Source organism: Eleginops maclovinus, chromosome 11 (assembly GCF_036324505.1).
Source record: "Eleginops maclovinus isolate JMC-PN-2008 ecotype Puerto Natales chromosome 11, JC_Emac_rtc_rv5, whole genome shotgun sequence".
Taxonomy (NCBI): Eukaryota; Metazoa; Chordata; class Actinopteri; order Perciformes; family Eleginopidae; genus Eleginops; species Eleginops maclovinus.
In genome coordinates this window covers 8,512,069-8,530,893 of record NC_086359.1, presented here as the reverse complement: position 1 = coordinate 8,530,893, position 18,825 = coordinate 8,512,069, and the positions used below count along the sequence as shown (strand labels likewise).

Here is an 18,825-nt window from a genome sequence, read left to right as displayed (position 1 = left end):
TTCAGGACATCATTAACTTTATACCTGAAAGCGGCCTGGTCGGGCATTCTTTCTTTTCCTTTGGTTATTTCCTTTCCTTCTGCTTTGATTCCCTGCTCATTTATTTGGGTTCACAGGTAGAGTGTGTTAAGGCCTTTCAACTAAAACAAATTCCATTTTAATGCAAACCACCACATGGAAGGAAATGGATTCTAAACAAGCAACTTCATCTGGCTGGAAAATTACATTTTTAAGTTTTAAAACCTTTGAAAAGGATCCATCATATTTATTCTCTTGGACATCTGGTAGGAAAGATAGGAACAGAACAGAAAAGGTCAATCATGCAGCTGTACATATAAATTAGACACATCGCTCTAAAAGCAGAAGAGCAGTTCGCTGGTGTCTCAGAGGACTCTTCAATAACATTGCAAAACCATCGATCTGTATTTGTTTGGAAAAAGCGATTTCAACACAGTTAATAATAGAGGAAGACACTGAAGCCAACCAGCAGAAAGACGTTTCAATAATTTCATGCAGGTCTGTTCCCAAATAGCCTCCACAAGCTTAAATGAGAAAGAAGCCGTTATAGAAAATTAATTCAGCCTCTAAAGTCCTTTCCTTTTTGTCCTGCAAGTGTGGAAATTATAATATAGACTGTGCATGATTTGTAAGATTTATCTTTTAGTCTCATTCCCATCCCATCTGGTTACAGGACACTTCTCTCAGATATAGATTTTGTAAGATAAGGGTTTCTAGATATTTTACATTGTATTACCAAATGGAGTTTCCCGGTTTGTTTTTAAGTTATGTGATTAAATGTGAATCTTGGTCAAACCTATTTTTTGTCTTGGTAAGGCAGATAGAGGCAGTTCCAACGCGGTGTTAAGATCGTCATTAGTCCTCATTTGAAAACCCAGTCCTGTGATTGGTTTCTCTATTTAAACAGCACTGATTTGTTTGGCAAAAATAGTTTACCCACCTTTACCTTTTCCACAATATTATAGAAGATCATCTATCTTATGTGTTCACTCATTTCTGGTGACTTCCATTGTGATTTCCTTAGTAATATTAATCTTTCTGCAGGACTCAAACCTGTAGATTCAGTATTATAGAAGAAGATTTGTTCTCATTCATACCTGAAATAACACCCCCTCAGCGATGTATCCTGCTTTAACACTGTGGTGGTAACCCCCTGCTAAAGCTGTGCCCATAAGATTAGATACCTTTGGCACAGTGTTACATACGTATACCTAAGCAACATTTCTAGTCTCACACAAATCACTTGCTCTTTTCTATCTCTTGAGCTTGAGGAAGACTCCAAAAGGTTTTGCATTTTTCATTTACTTTACTGTACGTGCATCACAAGCTAGATCTTAAAAGGGTTGTTTTAACATTATTGACAGCCAGCATTTTGGCTTGTGCACACTGTTTGCAACACTGGGTGAAGAATAAAGGAACGTTTTCCTCCAGTCCTTCTTTTTTTAGCGTCATAATAACACTTGTTAAAAATGTAATGTCTCAAGGCACACCATTACTTGATGAGACTTGATCTATAAGCCAGCCCCGTGAGGAGACAGAAGCATGACAGAAGTTATCAGTGTAAATGATATGATTAATGGGAGTATTCCCCAGCAAACATCCAGAAATACACTCTTTACATTTAGGAAGGTCATGCCTTATTAATTCCGACAGCTGAAACTCTCCTGAAGGAATATCAGTTTGACATTAATTGAAGTTGTTATGTCCCTCAGGCTAGTTTGCACCCAAAAATAGTTGATTAAAATCAGCTACACCCTTCCCTTCTGTTTTCAACCCCATGAAAACCCTCTGAAGTTCCTAAATCTTGATTAATTGCAACTGGGTCTTTTAACCTGCAAGCCAAATGGTTTTACTTTCCACCTGCTCAAAACCCCTGATGAATAAACATCAGCTCACATGTTTTTTCTTTTATCTTGACCCAGAAGAGTACACACCTTTGTGAGGCTTTAAGTGCAATGAACCGCCTGAGTCTGTGTATTTGTGTGTTTTGTCCTTCCAAATGTTACACATTGCAGATGGTCGAGGGCTGATCCCTGGTAAAAGTTAATTTGGCTGTTTACTCTCCCTATGCAAATTTCTCAGCAGACAGCGGGTGTCTTCTTTTGTTTCTCTGGTCCCTTTATCACTGAGTCATCTGATGCTAAGGTTTTTCCATTTTTCGGATAACAAAAACGGTTTCCTGCCAGGGAGTATTTCTGCCGCGGCCTACCCCCTGTTTATCCCTCATGTCTTCCATGTCCCCCTTAGTCTCTGTATGTACGCGTGTGTGTGTGTGCCACTCAACTGGACACCAGCCTGCAAACGGCTTATCACCTCTCCCGTTGCCTGGCTCAGTGTCCACTTGGCTACACTTTGTGCGCCACCTGTCGTGCATACCAATCCCAAAGGTAGTTTCACTCAGACCTCTAGCCCTTTAATATTAGAACAAAGTGTTCCTTCTGTTTTTTGCAACCTGTATTTATTTCTGTCTGCCTTCTTTTGCTCCTGTATCCTGCTGGGCTGCTTGTCATCCTACTCATCCTTGTTTCCTCAACAGGTTACTGTATCCCTGGGACAGATACTTCCCGATTGCAGAGCCAAGGTGTGTGTGAGTGTGTGTGGATGTTGCCTAAGCAGGTGGTTGCTTGTATGGCAGCCTCTGCTGTGTGTGAATGGGTGAAGGCTGAGCTGAAAATGTAAAAGTGCTTTCAGGGGTTGTCAAGACTGGAAAAGCGCTGTATAATTGAGGTTCATTTACGATCCGTCTACAGTAATCAATATCTCCTTAATCTCATTGTCTTGAACATGGCATCACCAGTCATCCTGAGGGGGTCTCATTGGAGGACAAAGTGTTTAAAGACCGAACCTAGTGTCTCTAACAGGTTTTATCTACGTGATGAAATGTAGAGGGTACCCCAAACTTACCTAACGCCTCCACCTTCCACCACACACACATTGACAGTAAACAGAAAACAAGATTCTCTCTAGAATCAGCTTCCTTTATGACGAGACCTGCCTGCTGATAGGCCAGCTGAGGGTGAGGCGATCCATTCAGCCATCAGTCTCAGGTGCACCAGCAGGTACTGATCAGCTGCAGATTAGCTGCAGTGAAGAGAGGGAGAGAAGAGAAAAGAGCAGGAGGGAAAACAACACAAGTACAGCATGCTTGGCATGTAAGAACTGACAATCATATAATATGAGATATATATTCTCGCTGTAGAGTCAGACTTATCTCTGTCAGTTTCTTGAGCAGTGTGTTGCCTGTGTGGAAGAGTTGTGCCTTTAAATTCCCTGGAAAGAGGGCTTTCATGACAAAGCAGGTAGAAATTACTTGATTTGACTATGCGGAGAACTTGATCTATAATTTAGACCCTGTGATGTATACTGTTGTATAATGAAGGCATCTAATGGGGTTCCACAGGATGATTGGCGCCATAGATTTCCCCAAATGCCATCTCCACATGTCTGTGTCTTATTCACACACTCATCCATCAAAGTGTGTTTTTGTAAGAAACATGCGTCTTGTGCTATGTTGTCATGTACTGTGTGTGTGAAGGAAACTAAAAACTACTCATTATTTGGTTATACCAGCATGGACACTAAGGGTTTGCAGAAAACGCAATGGTCACGATAATTCAAGTAATTTCCTTTCTAGCACATATATGGAAAAGTTCCCCCACTACAGGTGTTACAGTAAGATAATATCTTTCTGAACTGTCCTTTTTACACACATTGATGCTTCATTGACTCTAATGATGTTACTGTGGAGGTATCTATAATACCCAAATGCTTTTACAGGTGAGCTGTGATTTGATTTGATTCCAGCATTGAGGCCAAGTGGATCCCTCCATGACTCACGGATATATAGGGCGCTGTGCTTCAATAATGGCAACAGTCTATTGCTCATCATTTTTTTCATGCTCTCTGAATTGCATTTTTCGAATACTGATCTTTGTAAATTTGTTTTTTATCTTCAGGGCTGTTCTTTGAAGGACTGAGGTGATAGGCGGTTCACCTTCAATCCCTTTTCAATGACCCCTTATTAGAAAAATAACAGTGGGGTTATTAGAAGCCTGAATCTGCCTACCTTTCAGAATATCTCAGCATGTGTTGTGCAACAAAATATTGCCACTGAATGAAAGGGCCCCCTCCTGTCAACCAACAACACCCTGAACATTTCAGTCCAATTACCCGAGACCTTTGCACTGGCAGGGAAGTGAGAGAGACTGTCACAGCAATTTAATGCTTACAGTAACACAAAAGCAGGCCTTTTCATTCACAATTCCTTACTCTCTTTGTAGGTCTCCCTTTCTTTGAAACAAGGGAAACAGATTTTTAACGTCATTGTTTTTCACGCCTGGAAATAAATGGTTACCTTCTCTTCAAACTCTAGTTTCTTTGGTCGAGTTTGGCTTAATTGTCTCTTGTTCTCAAATCAGGTTGAGAGACTACATATATTGTCTTCTCCAACCTGAAGCAACAAAAACGCATGATTCATTTGCTGGAACATTTAAGCCCACTTGAAGAATGTCGTACTCGATTTGAAGTGAAGTAAATTCATCATCGCTTGTGTTGCTCTTATTGTGCCGATACAGGCTCAGGGGAAGGATGATTCCCCTCTCCCTCCAAAATGAACATCATGGCAAAACATTGATTCATTATCGCCTAGGGAGCACTTGGAGCTATTATTATTCCCAATTGGAGTCCACCGCCATTAGTGGTAGATAAAGATAAATAAATGACAGCAAAGTGCCACAGTATTTCCATCAGTGTTTTAGTGGCATTCAAAAGTGTTTCCCCAAAACTCTCTGGGCATTCAGACAATTCTCATTATCTGGGCCTTACAGAGTCTTTGTCCCGTGTTTGGGTTACCAAACAATTTGAATATGTGACAAAATCTTTGGGGAAATACTTAAACAAGTAGGTCTTCTTAAGCCAATAGGAGTCAAGTAAATGACTCGATGAGTTATTGAGTGAATATGTTTTCTTTGTTTATCTTTATTATTTACTTTCATAAGCTTTAAATTACATTTACATGTTTTTACTTAAATAATCTCCTACTATGATACTGTGTTTTTTCTTCATCCCTTTTTATATGGGATGTCTGAGGAAAGGAAAATGTGTCATAAAATGTAATAATACCTTATCTGTGGTTTTGGGATTTTTTGTATTAAAATGCAGGTCATGTGGTGGTGAAGAAAAAGGAAGGGATGGAGAAACTAATGTTCCATTTCCAGAAGATGTGGAAAAATGGGAAGGTAACCGATCAAATGTTACATATGAATTCAATTACGTTTACACTTTAGATTGTCCTTGGCAAAAGTGGATAATTCATAAACTCATGATCTCGCCATCACCATGGTATCTTATGATCAAATAATATTACATGGGTACATTTTCGACTTGAGGCACCATGCTGAGACAAAGACAATCAAAAGGAGCATTCAGCTTATTTCTGCATAATGACAACACATTTCTCCTCTATTTGGTAACAGGGCAACACTTTCCAAAGTAAAATGCAAGAAGAAATAAAAACTTTTAAAAGTGAAAAATCATTTCTGATTCCTTAGCTCGTTGCCTGGCAACTGCATCGTGATAAAGAGACCGTGGTTTCCCAGCTTCACCTGTAAAGCGACAACTTGTCATCTTTGCATTTTGGTTTGTATGTTTTTTTTGGGGGGGGGAAGTTGTTTCCCCTTTGTTTGCTGTTACTGTAGCTGTCTCTGCTGAATCCTGTTTTTATGTATAGCTAATGCCACCTGGCAGAAGCTTCATATTCAAATCATTTTTACTTTGTATGGATTCTAAGAGTAAAGCTGCCACAACCTTGGTCAACCAGGTTTTGTCCTGTGCTGAAAGTAAGAGAATATCCCACACGTTCATGTAAAATGGCAAAAAGAATACTTTTATTAGAGTCCAAATCCATTATAGCAGAAGAGGTCAGCCCCTAATATATATAATAATGATAAACTAAACCTAATCACATATGTCATAGCACTAACATGTAACCCTAACATTTGACCTTTTCCTTAGAGTCTAAAGTCTGGGTTGTTGCAAATTAGTTTAAACACTAGTTACTGTGTTGTGTGGTATTGGTTCAAATCATTAAAAAAGTACAATATCAGCCCTATTTTTAAATAATATTATGGAATATGAGAGAAATGCTCAGATATTTCTGAACTGGACTTTACATTTTGAAAGAGTCCTCTGAATCAACTTTTCGAGAAGTTTTAAATCAATGCTCTGCCAAGGAAACTGTGCCACATCATTGAAGGTTACCTTTTATAGCGTCGGATCTTCTGTCAGATGCCTGGTTTCCAATATTTTTTAATCAAATAAAAACTTGACTATGTCCATTATCAAATACTTGTTCTGTTATACTCAATGTAAAAAGACTAGTTTAAAAGAAGTTCAGTTTGGGGACAGAGAGACTCTTCCCTGAACCAGCATGCATGGAGTTTTAACCATGCTCACACATAAATAGGGCATGACTTTTTGTGCCTTAGAAGTGTCCGTTAAATACAGTATAGTCAGGGCCTGTGATACCTTGCACAGTATTGGCCACAGGATAGAAAATAGACGTGTCATGCAAAACAAATTAAAAACATGATTGAACAAGCATTTAAGGAGTCAACATCCATTCCCTTTCCATCCTTTCAGGTTCAAATAAAAGTGAGATGACATACAATAACACAAGAATGAGAAGAAGCTGAATAATATTGGTATCCATTACATAGAACAACTGTACATTTAATGCAAAATCTTGAAAGCCTACTTTTTCATTTCTGCAACATAAAAAAAGGTGTTGTGTTGCATGTTTTTTTCCAGAATAATATCTTACTTTCTTTGTGATTACGGACATTTCTTATTCTTTAAGAAGACTAGCCTATCCGTGAGAACCGCCTCACAAATAATACTATCCAAGATTGGGAAATACAGCCGATATAAATCAGTGTCTCCAGGCCTGAGGAGCAAACAGGTCCCGGTCCTCTAACATGGGTGCAGCAGTTCCTTTTATTTCAAAGGAAGTGAGCCAATGCAGGTGTGTGACAGAAATAATGTTTTGAAGAGAGGAGGGGGTGGAAGCCTCTGCTCGCACGTGAGACTGTGTGTGTGTGTGTGTGTGTGTGTGTGTGTGTGTGTGTGTGTGTGTGTGTGTGTGTGTGTGTGTGTGTGTGTGTGTGTGTGTGTGTGTGTGTGTGTGTGTGTGTGTGTGTGTGTATGTTTGACAGAGTGAGAGAGAGAGAAAGAGGGGCACTAAGCTGTACCCTGGCTCTCAGCAGAGTCTTCGGTGAGCTCCGGGAAGGACAGTAGTTTGGAGAGCATGTCGTTAATTTTGCAAACCGTGCAGCCACTTCACAATTCATCCGATGGCTTACTTCGCTCTCTCGGTTTTTTTTAGATTTCGAGCATGCTTTAACATATCGGACTGACTGGGACTTGTGCTTATTTTTTGTCGGTTTTTAACGGGACTTGGATCGGTTTGAAGCGTTACAGCCGGAGAGACATGAGAGCTAGAAAACTTCGGCGCCTCAGGATGGACGTACCTGTCCTAATTTTGCTTATCCACCTCACTCAGACTGAGACGAGAGGTAATATGAGTACTTGATTGTATTTATCGTATTTTATTCAATGGATACATTTGACCTATCACAGCAAGAGGTGAAAAGCCAGTGAGATGTTTCAGTCACGTGTCAGCACAAGGACAATCCGAGGGTGCTTGTTGAGGGATTTACATATTGAGTTTAAAACATTGAAAATATTTATAGTTAAGTTACTAAATCACATTTATGGGAATAATAATTATGGCAAATCGACAGTTCTTTGCTTTTAGTAAACTGTTACATCTCAATCTGTAAGATTTTTTATATTAAACGGGAATTTTCCCAACAGCATGGGGTAGAGCAATTAAATTGCACATCATTGTATTGGCAATTCATGTCCTATTCATTCAAGCACAATCACACTCCCTGCACCTTGCAGCCTGTGACTCATGTTCTCTCCTCTTGTGTCAAAATGTTTCTTGAATGAGGATTTTTGAGTATTGAGCGGCAAGGACAGATATTCTGGCATTGTTTTGTTCCAAACAGTGAAGTGAGCTGTGATAGCTGGCACAGTTGTATGCAGAAATGAACACTCCTTTTGATGGAACAAACAAAACAGGTGTTATTCAGCTTGGTAATTGAAAATGGCTTATAAAATGTAATTCACTTCTTTGACAGTTACAATGATCACGATATAATCGTAAGACTGAGAAATATAAACTATTATAGTGTTCTGCCATTATTGTGACACTTCTGCTCAGTGAGGAACCTTTTTGAAGAATTGTATATATACCTCTCTGAATTAATTTGTCAAAATGTTCAAAAATAAATCTAATCTTTTCCACCAGGGCAATGGAGGACAGCTTAAATTCAGTGTCAGGCTTGTATGGTATCAGGTTCACAAATGCTTTACCATTCAGTCCCGTTCGGGTTCTTTACCTCCAAAGGAGATGTTGTGTCAAACTGAATCTGCTCTTTTTGCGGCTGGAAAGCATCTCGAGGGACTCGGGGACTGATTAAAAAGTGCTTTCTTCTATTGTCTTTGTGTAGGTGGAAGCTTTGCATGATGGTTTTTAGTTAATGTCATATTTGCTTTAGTCATGTATTATGTTTATGATACACAGTAAGCAATTAGAATACAAAACACAGAGCAAACCGACTCAACAGACTGCGGAGGGACAGTCAATCTGTCATTGTCAGAACAACACAACACACCCACACTTGCACCAGAAAGCAATAGTTTAGTCCTGCAGATGTAAACTTGGTGATGAAGCCAAAAACATACAAAGAAAAGTATACAAACTGCACTACCTGCATACAATGAGAGGAATTTTGTTCTTTTTTGAATAGTTCAAGATTGACAAATAACAATAAAGCTAGGCATCTTTGTCTATCTGTAAGTTGTTATTTGAACATCTGGAAAGTTGTTTATCGAATCATCCTCACACTTGACATGTATATTATTCAGGACCCAAGGGAGTGTGCTGTCGCATGTGGTGCAGTTTGGACAGATTGTGGTCCTATTATAATGAATGTGATGTTTTGGCCTGTAATTATTTAACTATGTGGAATAAGCACAGAAAAATCTAGCCAAACTATAAACTATAAACAACATCCATATTCATCAATATTGATTTACTATAGAATTGGCCACTCGTCCTCCTACCAAATGTTGACTCAATATTGATTGTCTGTTCTCTCACTGCTATTATTTACTGAACAGTCTGCAGGACATTTTTCATCTTTGGCCAAAAGTGATGCTCATACAGGTTTCTTGTTTCAGTCACTTCTCTTTAGTAAGTTGTTCTTACTTACTTGGTTCTCAGCAGATTTACTTTTTATGAATGCCGTTCTTTTTCTTTGCCTGTTCAGCATGATCGCTCTTACTGATTTGGCAAGAAATAACAACAAAATTCACACAATATTCTTCTCCCTAGTGCATCGGGTTCAAGACAAATATTTACTGCTGTCTGGGTGTGAACATCCGTTTTAGGTGATTAGTTGGGAGTTGTAGCCCTATCGTTCAAAGTTAATGCCAGCATTTCAATTTTAAATCCAGTAATTGTCCAATTACATATGTTTTGCACTGTTCTTTCAATCACAACTATGACACAAAATTCAGGAAAATAAAGTCGGCAAGTAGTTTTAAAATTCCTTACCGTTTGTACCATAAACATGATATATGGGTAAAACATGAATGGATGCAGACTGTTGCTTGGGCTCTAGACAACTTTGGCTCATGCTTGAGAGAAGGGAAACATTTCAAATGTACCACATTTGTCTTTTTGTTTCGTGGTGCCTCAGTGTACTTTCAGGAAGTGTGTGTGGATGTTTTAATACATGGCATGCAATCTAATTTAATAGTCCTGCAAATCTAAATTAGAGTTTGTGTTCTGGTGGCTTCAATGGTTATATTGTGAATGCCCTATGACTGTGATCACTGGGCCATGAATCAGCATTTATTTGTGACCGCTGCTGTGGGATTGAATGCGTATATGTTATTTAAAAAAAACAACCGAGACTGAAGGGCATCTCTGAGGAAGGGACTGATAAAAAAGACACAAGTCTGGGATCAAACAGAAGCAGAAAATGTAATTTTGAAAGTGTTTAATTTAGATGTTGCAGATCAGCTTTGACTTACTAAGTGTAGCATTCAGGAATCTCATTTGGACATTGTATTTGAAGAAACATTGGCTGGGAACTATGATTAACACGGTACAATAAATCCTGAAATAACAACTGAGATCATGTAAATCAGAGACAAGACATGAGAATCCGTGAGAATCTGCAGAGTTGTGGGGGTTTGTAAATATTATGTTACCACGATGAGAGAGTTAGTGCTTTGCAGCATTTAAGAAGTTGTTTTAATGAAAGTAAAACAATTGAGTGAGACAAAAGTGTAACCCCTTCAGAAATCCTCCATGAAAAAAAACTCTATTCTCAGCTGACATGTGACAGACTAACCTGTACTAGAGTTGGTTAATTGAATGTTAATATAAACGTGTATTCTATATACTTAAAAGAGATGTCACGAACAAATGGCTGTAAAAGCAGGCCAGTTTATCTGTCTCCCTGTTTCCCATTACTGGTCCTCCTCAGCTGCTCCTTTTACCAATTAGTGCCTTTCTGTATAAAGAGGAGGCATTTGTGAGCTGCTTGTTAATCTGTGTTATGTTGGTGCTGTGGGTCACTTACCTGAAAAGTCACCTGGATCTTCTGTGTTGGCTTTTCTTCATCACTCTTCATACGGCAGGAAGGGGCCAACTGTAGGTTGTAGCAATACGAGGCTTATTGCAAAAGGTACAAGAAAGTTATTTTATGTGAGTCCAGGATTAGGAGTGTGCCCTTTGCCGTTGTCAGTACAGCTTTTGTGTTTGCTGGCAAGTAATAATGAGGGATTTGTTCCTGTCTTGTTTTTCAGGCCAGATACGTGAACGGTTGCAGTAAACAAACACCCAAAATAAAATCTTGTTTGACAACTTAAACATCTTGCGGCTAACTTGCGGTTTGGACAGAAGGTGTAAATAATGCACCTCGAAGGACTGTGAGAAAAACTAAATGACTGAAATAAATCCTCTGTTAACCAATTTACAAGCTAGGAACATCTCAATGTCGAGCTTAAAGAATCAGAACATTTTTAACAACCATCATTTCTCATTAAATATGAGAGTGTAGGATCCCAGAAAATTGGGAGGATTGAGTCCCATAAACATGATGTAGAGCACAGAATAAGACACGGTTTAAGTGGCTGGATGAAATATTAGCTTTACTCAAAAGATTTAAACGTCTCCACATATATAACCCTAAAAATACAGGCAGAGTGGTCATCATTAATGAGCATCAACAACATATCATCATGCAACTGAAATGTCCCCCAACATTTCTTTTTGTCGGGGAATTCTTTACTCTTGAGTTTATTGAATTCCCTTGTCCAAAGTTAAACTTCCTGTGGGAAATCACACACATGGCAGGAGCAGCTGTAACTTCATTAATATAGTGACTGTTAAATCCAGCCTTTGCCAAAATATTTCCTTTAAAGTTTTGCTCTCCACTTTCCCCTAATACAGGAAACAAAAAACGTTTGACGGCTGAAATGTGACGCCATTGTGAGAATAATCCATGCTATCTCACTGTCTTTTAATCACCTCTCCCTCAGCTCTGCTGGGCAGCAAGCAGGAAGTCGATGATGGATGCCCGCTCGGCCATTTTCCATGTGGGAACATGAGTGACTGCCTCCCGCAGGCTTTGCAGTGCAACGGACACAAAGACTGTCCCAATGGAGCTGACGAGCGCCGCTGTTGTAAGTGTGGTTTTTTTACATAAAAATCGCAGGTCATAGTACTTTCATATGACAGACTTGTCTCATCAAAAAGTACAGGATGGGTAAGTAACATTTTTTGCAAAAGAGAGATATCCAACAAGACCTCCATAAAAAGAAGATTTGCTTATTCAACACTACAAAGGATAACATTGAAAATATTATTATCGTGTCAAATTAGTTCTTCCTACAAACAGCGACTCGGATCAAGCACATTGTGCATGTGACCCCTCGTTCTTTCTGGCTTGTTTAGAGTCCCCAATGTGATCAGCAGGAAGTGGAAAAGCCTGGAAAAGCTGCGCTCTTTTAAACATGTTCTGTACAAGTGAGCCAACAAGATGGATTTATGAAGTTTTTTAAAAAAAGTTCTCTTATCCAATTTATGCTGGAGAATGAAAAAATGTTTTAATAAAAAAGGATTTGGATATATTTCTATTAAAGTAAAAGGATTGCCATTTGGCCTTCAGGTTTAAAGTGCAATTCATTAATAAAGAATATGATGAATGTAAGTTACACTTGCATTCGGCAAAGATAATGTGCCTCAACAGGTGATGCTACCAACCACTATTTCCACCACACCTGACCTGAAAACCTCCTACTCCCAGTGGTAAAGCTAAAGCTTTTGGGCAAGCAGTGTAAACACAACCGGTACAGAGCGGCTAACACCCTGACAGAAGAGGAAAACCATAAAAAAATGTTTCCATAAATTTGATCTCATCAACGAAGTGCTGTAAAACCTTGGCAAAAGACTGGAGGGCTGCTCAAAAAAATTAATGGTTGACATCTCTATGGAGGCCTTATGCTGAAATCCAGCCTGAATCCAGTTTTGGATACAGCTGGCACTTTGTAAAAGCCAAAGCCCAACTCTGGTTTGTACAGATTCAAGTTGAGACAACTGGTACAGTTCGTGCTCACAGGAGAACGAGCTCTTCATATGTCTCTCATTACATCAAGGCACAGTTTTCAGCTTATTCCATGTTGACAGTTTAATATGATGATGTGCCACTGGGCACGTCCCTGTCATCTAGTGGACTCAATGTCCTGATGAATCAGGTTTTTTTCATTTGTTTTCTGAACCCAACAGCCCCCCCTGCAACTTTAAGATGAAATAAGATTAAGAATTGGGGATGACAAGGGTTTTTCTTAACCAAAGGTATTAGCAGGGGTTTGATTATACACTCAGCATGTGTTCACAGTAGGGGTCCTTGTAGATTTAGCCCAGGGGAAAAGGCAGTGTTTCAAATCCTTACTCAGTATTCACTCAATTATGTGCAAAAATGTCAATCTACTTATTCTGTGATTTGAGAAGCAACTTAATCCTAACATCTCGTTTCATTTTTAAAATAAAGCAGACTTCTCAATACATATGTTTCACTTCGATACAACCACTTTTTGACATTTTAGTTAAGCAGTACCTAATGGGACATATGCAAAGACGTACAGTATTTTTTTAAGGGGAAAACATGATTATTTTATTATGGAAAAAATACTATTGCACGGCTACCGTAGAAACTGCAGCCCTGTGATCTCTGCAGCTCCTTGGGCAACTGAAGTCTAATCCGCTGGAGAAAAACCTTGTCACGACTACATTTTGCATTCTCTAAAACTGTGAACTGTGAAAAAAGGTGGATTACACAAGAGTTAGGTTTAATATTTCAAAAACACATTGGTTGCATTATCATTCAAGACCAATCTGCTCATCTATTGGATATCGATCGTGTCAAGGGTGAGGCAGCCATTATACTTGGAGAAATATTTTCACATTTTTAAAGGCAGCTTTTTAGTTTGCATTCTGAAATGTATATTGAACAGACTGCTGTTGAATTCATATTTAATCATTATTGACACTATTTCGTCTTTCATCACTGGAGGTCCATATCAGACTCATTTAATCTGATAGAGTTGCAACTTTTCTGAAAGTGAAAAAACACGTTTAATAAGTTTCATATCAGCTAGCTCAAGAAGAAGCACAACTGAGTCTCTACTGTATTTATTATCCTCTTTTCCATCTTCCAATATTGCCAAATTAACAAGAATTTGAGAAGTTAGACTTACCTAATAGTGTACAGTAAACATCTTCCTCATTCTCTAATGTATATGTTGATCAGCTAAACATCTTAATTAGAGTTCTTTGTACTGTTGAATTTGTACTGTAGTTGTGGACTCAGCATCGGCATACACCAGAGGAAATTTCATGTAATTGCATTTTTGGGATGAAAGCAGTTTGCTCAGCGTGTGGGTTTCCTCCTGTACAGCTGCAGAGCTGCTTGGGTCCTCACTTGAGGAACACCTGTTCCATTCTTTGAGGTATAGAAATTCTTACATTTTAATCTCAGAGTAGATGCTAAGTGTGAACATCAAGGCTTTTGCACGGTTATGTTTATTCCTCCAGGTTTTCCATGGTCTGCCTCAGAACTAGAGGGAACAACCCCTGCATGGGAGAGTAAAAATAAATAGGACATGTATCAAATGATCAGTAGGACATCTGTAAGTAAGTTAATTGTCAAGAGGCTTATAGGTTGTTTCAACAGTCCAACAATATCAGGTGCTAGGATGACCTTTAATTTATTACTGCTTTCACATTAAATGTGCCATAGAATGAAAACTGTATTTACCTTGGCATAGTTGAATAAGGAGAGTTCGGTACATTGAACTGACATACCATGAAACCTTGTTTCCTCCTTCACGTGCAAATCATGAATATGCATATCATAGCGGTAAAACGGGCAAATTACAACAACCCCTGTGTGTGACGTCACACACGGTAGACCAGCCCCAATACCAACATCAGCAGCAGCATACACCAGCTGCTGGAAACACTAACGCTAACACTTACCACTCCGTAATGTTGCTCTCGGATCTCCGACCGACTGGCTGTTCTTCAAATTCATCGGTTTCCTCCTCCGATAAAGGCTCAAACATGTAAGAACTTCACTTACTTCTGTGGGCTCTGAGGCAGCCATGGATTGCTCCTTGTAAACCAGCCAATCAGAGCAGAGCTCGTCATAATTATTTAAATGAGCCCCAAATAAGGCCATTCAGCTTGTTTCATTGTAGGACCAAATCATAGAGTTATAAATGGGCCTGTAAAACCGCATCTGGACATTTATTAGATCAATCAAATGTTATATGCGTTCTGTGTAGATATTAGAGAACAATTTAAATTACCAGATAGATGCTTTCATGTCACCTTTAGTGATTTGCAGTTTGGAATGATTGTGCTGTCTAATACAAGCCAAAAAGTTGCTCGAGCAACAACTGTGGAAAAAAACAATTTGGCAGCACACGAAGCAGGAGATCATTTATCTAAAGACCAGCTCAAACAGTCATTTCATTATTTGATTTGGCATATAGTGCAAGATCGGGAGAAGTGTTTTCAGAGGGCTCTGTAGATTTAATGGAAACCCAGGATATGATACTCACTGCAGGGCCTTACGATCTGTCAAACATAATTTAACATTAGCATTGGGCTTCAATAGGAGTGGGTTACACTGCTGAATGATATATTCAGTGACATGTTGCGTACAAAAAAGACAAGTAGGAACATAGTAATGAAATAAAAAGACAGGATATAGAGAGAGAGCTGTTTAGTGAGCATGGCTGTAGAGGGCAATTTGATTTTCTCTTTTAATATAGTTGACAAAGGGATTGCTCTCCCACCATTTTCCACATTTCACCGTATGTGTGACGCAAAATTTAAGTCAGCAAGTTTATCTACTAAGAGTTTAAAACTCCAAAGTGTGACCCTTAAGCAAAGCAGAACAGCCCTCCATCACATCTGCTCATTATCGCAAGTGACTCTTCACAGCTGTTTATTTATGTTCCCATGCAGCCTCCAGCATCAGGGAGGTTTTGAATGGCCGCAGTCTGAAGGCTGTGATTGATATGCACACAAATAGGTTCGCTTCGTACCGGGCACCGCATGTTTGACAGCTCCAGCCGGCTCTGGTTTATGCCTCTGGTTCAAAATCCGTCTTTCCCTAGACGACATCTACGTCTGATTGAAGTCTTGCTCAGATATTATAAGTTATGGATAGTTATTATGAGCTTCTGTTGTTAAGAAGCAAATGTGTTTATTGCTTTTTATAGGTTAGAGGCATATGAAATTATGAGGCAATTACTTTCCTAAGTAGTCTACAGTATGTCAATAGCCTGGAGTTATGTTTTAATGTAATTGATTCTATGACAACTAGATTATTAAATTCAACAACATTTTGAATCAAACTAAATCCCTTCAGTGAATGATGCACATTTGAATCCGAACCTCATCCAACTTCAATAATTAAAAAGGATAGGATGGTTCGATGCAGGATTATATTGGGCCCACCACATTTCTCTGTGTGAGCGATCTTCACTGGGTCTAATTTGGGGTGTGCAGATAATATTGTCCTTGTTTGGCTTTGCAGGGGACAACTACGGATGGGCTGACTCATTTGGTCGTACCCTACAGGATGCCAAACGTGTGGACCAGTACCTGCTAAATGAGTGTTGTAAGTGTGTGTAAACAATATTTAAGCTTGAATGTGTTAAAGTATTTACTCTTGTATGAATATCTGTCTGTTATTGCCTTGATAAGATGAGGATCATTACAGTATACTTTGTAAATGTTTATTAAATATGAGGATCATTGTCTGATAAAGTAAAAGCTTCAACCTTTAATACTTAAAGGGGCCCTATTATGCTCATTTTCAGGTTAATATTTGTGTTTTGTGACATGTTTACATGCTTTAATGTTCAAAAAGGTCTTTATTTTACTCATACTGCCTGTGCTGCAACACCTCTTTTCACCCCTCTGTCTGAAACCAGAGCCCAGATTGATTAGCTGGCGGGGTTTATTGCGATTGGGTTAACAGCTTAATGATGTCACACCCCTTAGCTTATCACCTACTATGTGTTGGAGACCTATAGTGATGTCTTTATTTTACGGAAGTAAACAAAGGAGTCCAATCGAGGCATTTCAGGCAGGAGGGTGGTGGGATAGAAACTCCCTCTGTCGTAAACTTCGGGATTTTAGGCTTTGTAGAACATTTACATGCACAAAAACCTTTATTATGCATTACAGGACAGGGAAAACCACAAGAAGCATAAAGCATATCACTGTAGGACCCTGGGAATAAGTAACAGGCATTTTCAATGTCAACAGCTGTTCGATGATGAGAGAAGTTTCAACAACAAATGTTTCATGTTGTCTCCCAAAGGAACACTTTTATCACCTATTAACATTCGGTAGTAACCTTCTATAATTAGAATCCATGAATGCACCAAAGTGTGTGTGTGTGTGTGTGAAGTGTTGCAGGAGTATCCAGACAGTTGTGACTGCACACGGACAGATGTGGTGTGTGTGGCGGTGAACCTGCAGGATGTTCCTCTTCTCTCTCCTAACGTTACCTGGCTGTAAGTGACCTCTCATTGTATTGACGTGTGTCAGTCATATTTTTGTTTGTGAATACAAGTTTGAGTTCAAAATGAAGTCATTTTTGCTAATTGAGTTCAGAATCTGGCTTCAGCTTGTTGTTTATGTTCCTGGAGATGTAGAGGCAGAGGCTTTTATAGTCAAAATATGTAATCCTGTTGGACAGATTTTATGTGGAGGATGAAATATTTTACTGACAATGTTGGCCTGCTGATTAAAGGGAACAGGCACCAAAGTCAGATTCCCTCTATCTTTGCACTCTAACACATCTTAGTATTTTCAATCATCATTGCCTTGCTCCGGAACTTCTTGTAGCTCTTTCAAGTGTAAGCCCCGAGGTTAAAAATCTCTGATCTGGTCTGTAAGATTTGCTAAAATGAGTTGTTTTGAATTTTGTTTTTCTTACTCAGCACATTTAGTATATAGAATCTGAAACTCTGCTGTTGTGTCTGATTGCTGACCTGGCAGTGTCTTGGCAACTGCAATGAATAATGACCTGATTTTGTCTTCATATTACAAGAGATGAAAACTGGACGGACTATTTCCATGGCAGACATTTTGACTTTTCGGGAAAAGTCAAGCCAATTTTGTGGCTGGGCCACAGAGCCAACATGCACAATACAAAGAACATGGAAGTGACCCAGCTTCATGGAGTTCCGTTGTTTTAAATGTAATAAATGACACTTGTGCTTTTTGTGTTATAAGCAGGAAACATGTCTGCCATTGAAAATATCTGTTACTGAGATGTTGGGCTGCTCGAAGGTGTATTTTGAGTTAATAGACCACCAGGCCGTTTTCCCTCTGTCTTCTAGTCATTATTTATATACTCAACACCTGGAAAACAACATGTTTAAACTTGCTTTCTCATTACATCAACTCAATTGGTCATTATCTTACTTTTTAAGGACTCTTTTTGTTTCAGAATCTTAAAATAAGTTTCATTACCTCATTTGTCACGCCTTTAATGTTGTTGTTTTGGCTTCATTATCTCATTTATATATTTTATTTAGTGGCTTTTTAGTACAATTTCCAGCAGCAGTCCATGGTGATACAGTAAAAAAGAGTAAAGACAATTCCTTGAACGAAGAGAAGTGATGTTAAAAATATTAACATTTATTGTGCGCTGATTACAAACGCATCCGTATTTTCCATCCATCCATCATTATTTATATCCACTTGTAAAATCATGTTGATGGCTGGGTAAATATTTCTCCTAAAGTTTATGTCACTGTCACATACATTAGTGTAATTTATCTCCGTCTCAGCTTTTCTGCGTCTGAATACTCGTTCTAATTTGAGGTCTGAGGCAATCTCAGTGAGATGTCTCACACTGTCAAATGCTCAGTTGCCTCAGTACAAATATATAACACTTAAATTATTGAGCTACTAAATGTCAGCTGTCTTGTTGATATATACCAATCTTGCAACTTGCAGCTCATTGCTTTCCTCAAATTTAAACTTGAACACTGATCACTAATCAGCCTCGTTGAGTGAAGGCAACCTGCTTATCCTAATCAAAATTCGGACCATTTTTGTGGAGTTGTTATCCATAA

The 18,825-nt window shown here is 38.8% G+C and overlaps 1 protein-coding gene across 1 annotated transcript in view; it reads left to right on the top strand.

Moving 5' to 3' along the window:
* The first annotated feature begins 7,302 nt into the window (after positions 1-7,302).
* rxfp2a (relaxin family peptide receptor 2a) overlaps positions 7,303-18,825 on the top strand; it is a 43,734-nt gene continuing 32,211 nt past the window's right edge. The window contains exons 1-4 of the mRNA XM_063896244.1: positions 7,303-7,589; positions 11,698-11,841; positions 16,266-16,349; positions 17,148-17,253. Of these exons, the coding sequence (XP_063752314.1) occupies positions 7,505-7,589; positions 11,698-11,841; positions 16,266-16,349; positions 17,148-17,253 (419 nt within the window). The 5' untranslated portion in view covers positions 7,303-7,504. The remainder of the gene's footprint in view (positions 7,590-11,697; positions 11,842-16,265; positions 16,350-17,147; positions 17,254-18,825) is intronic.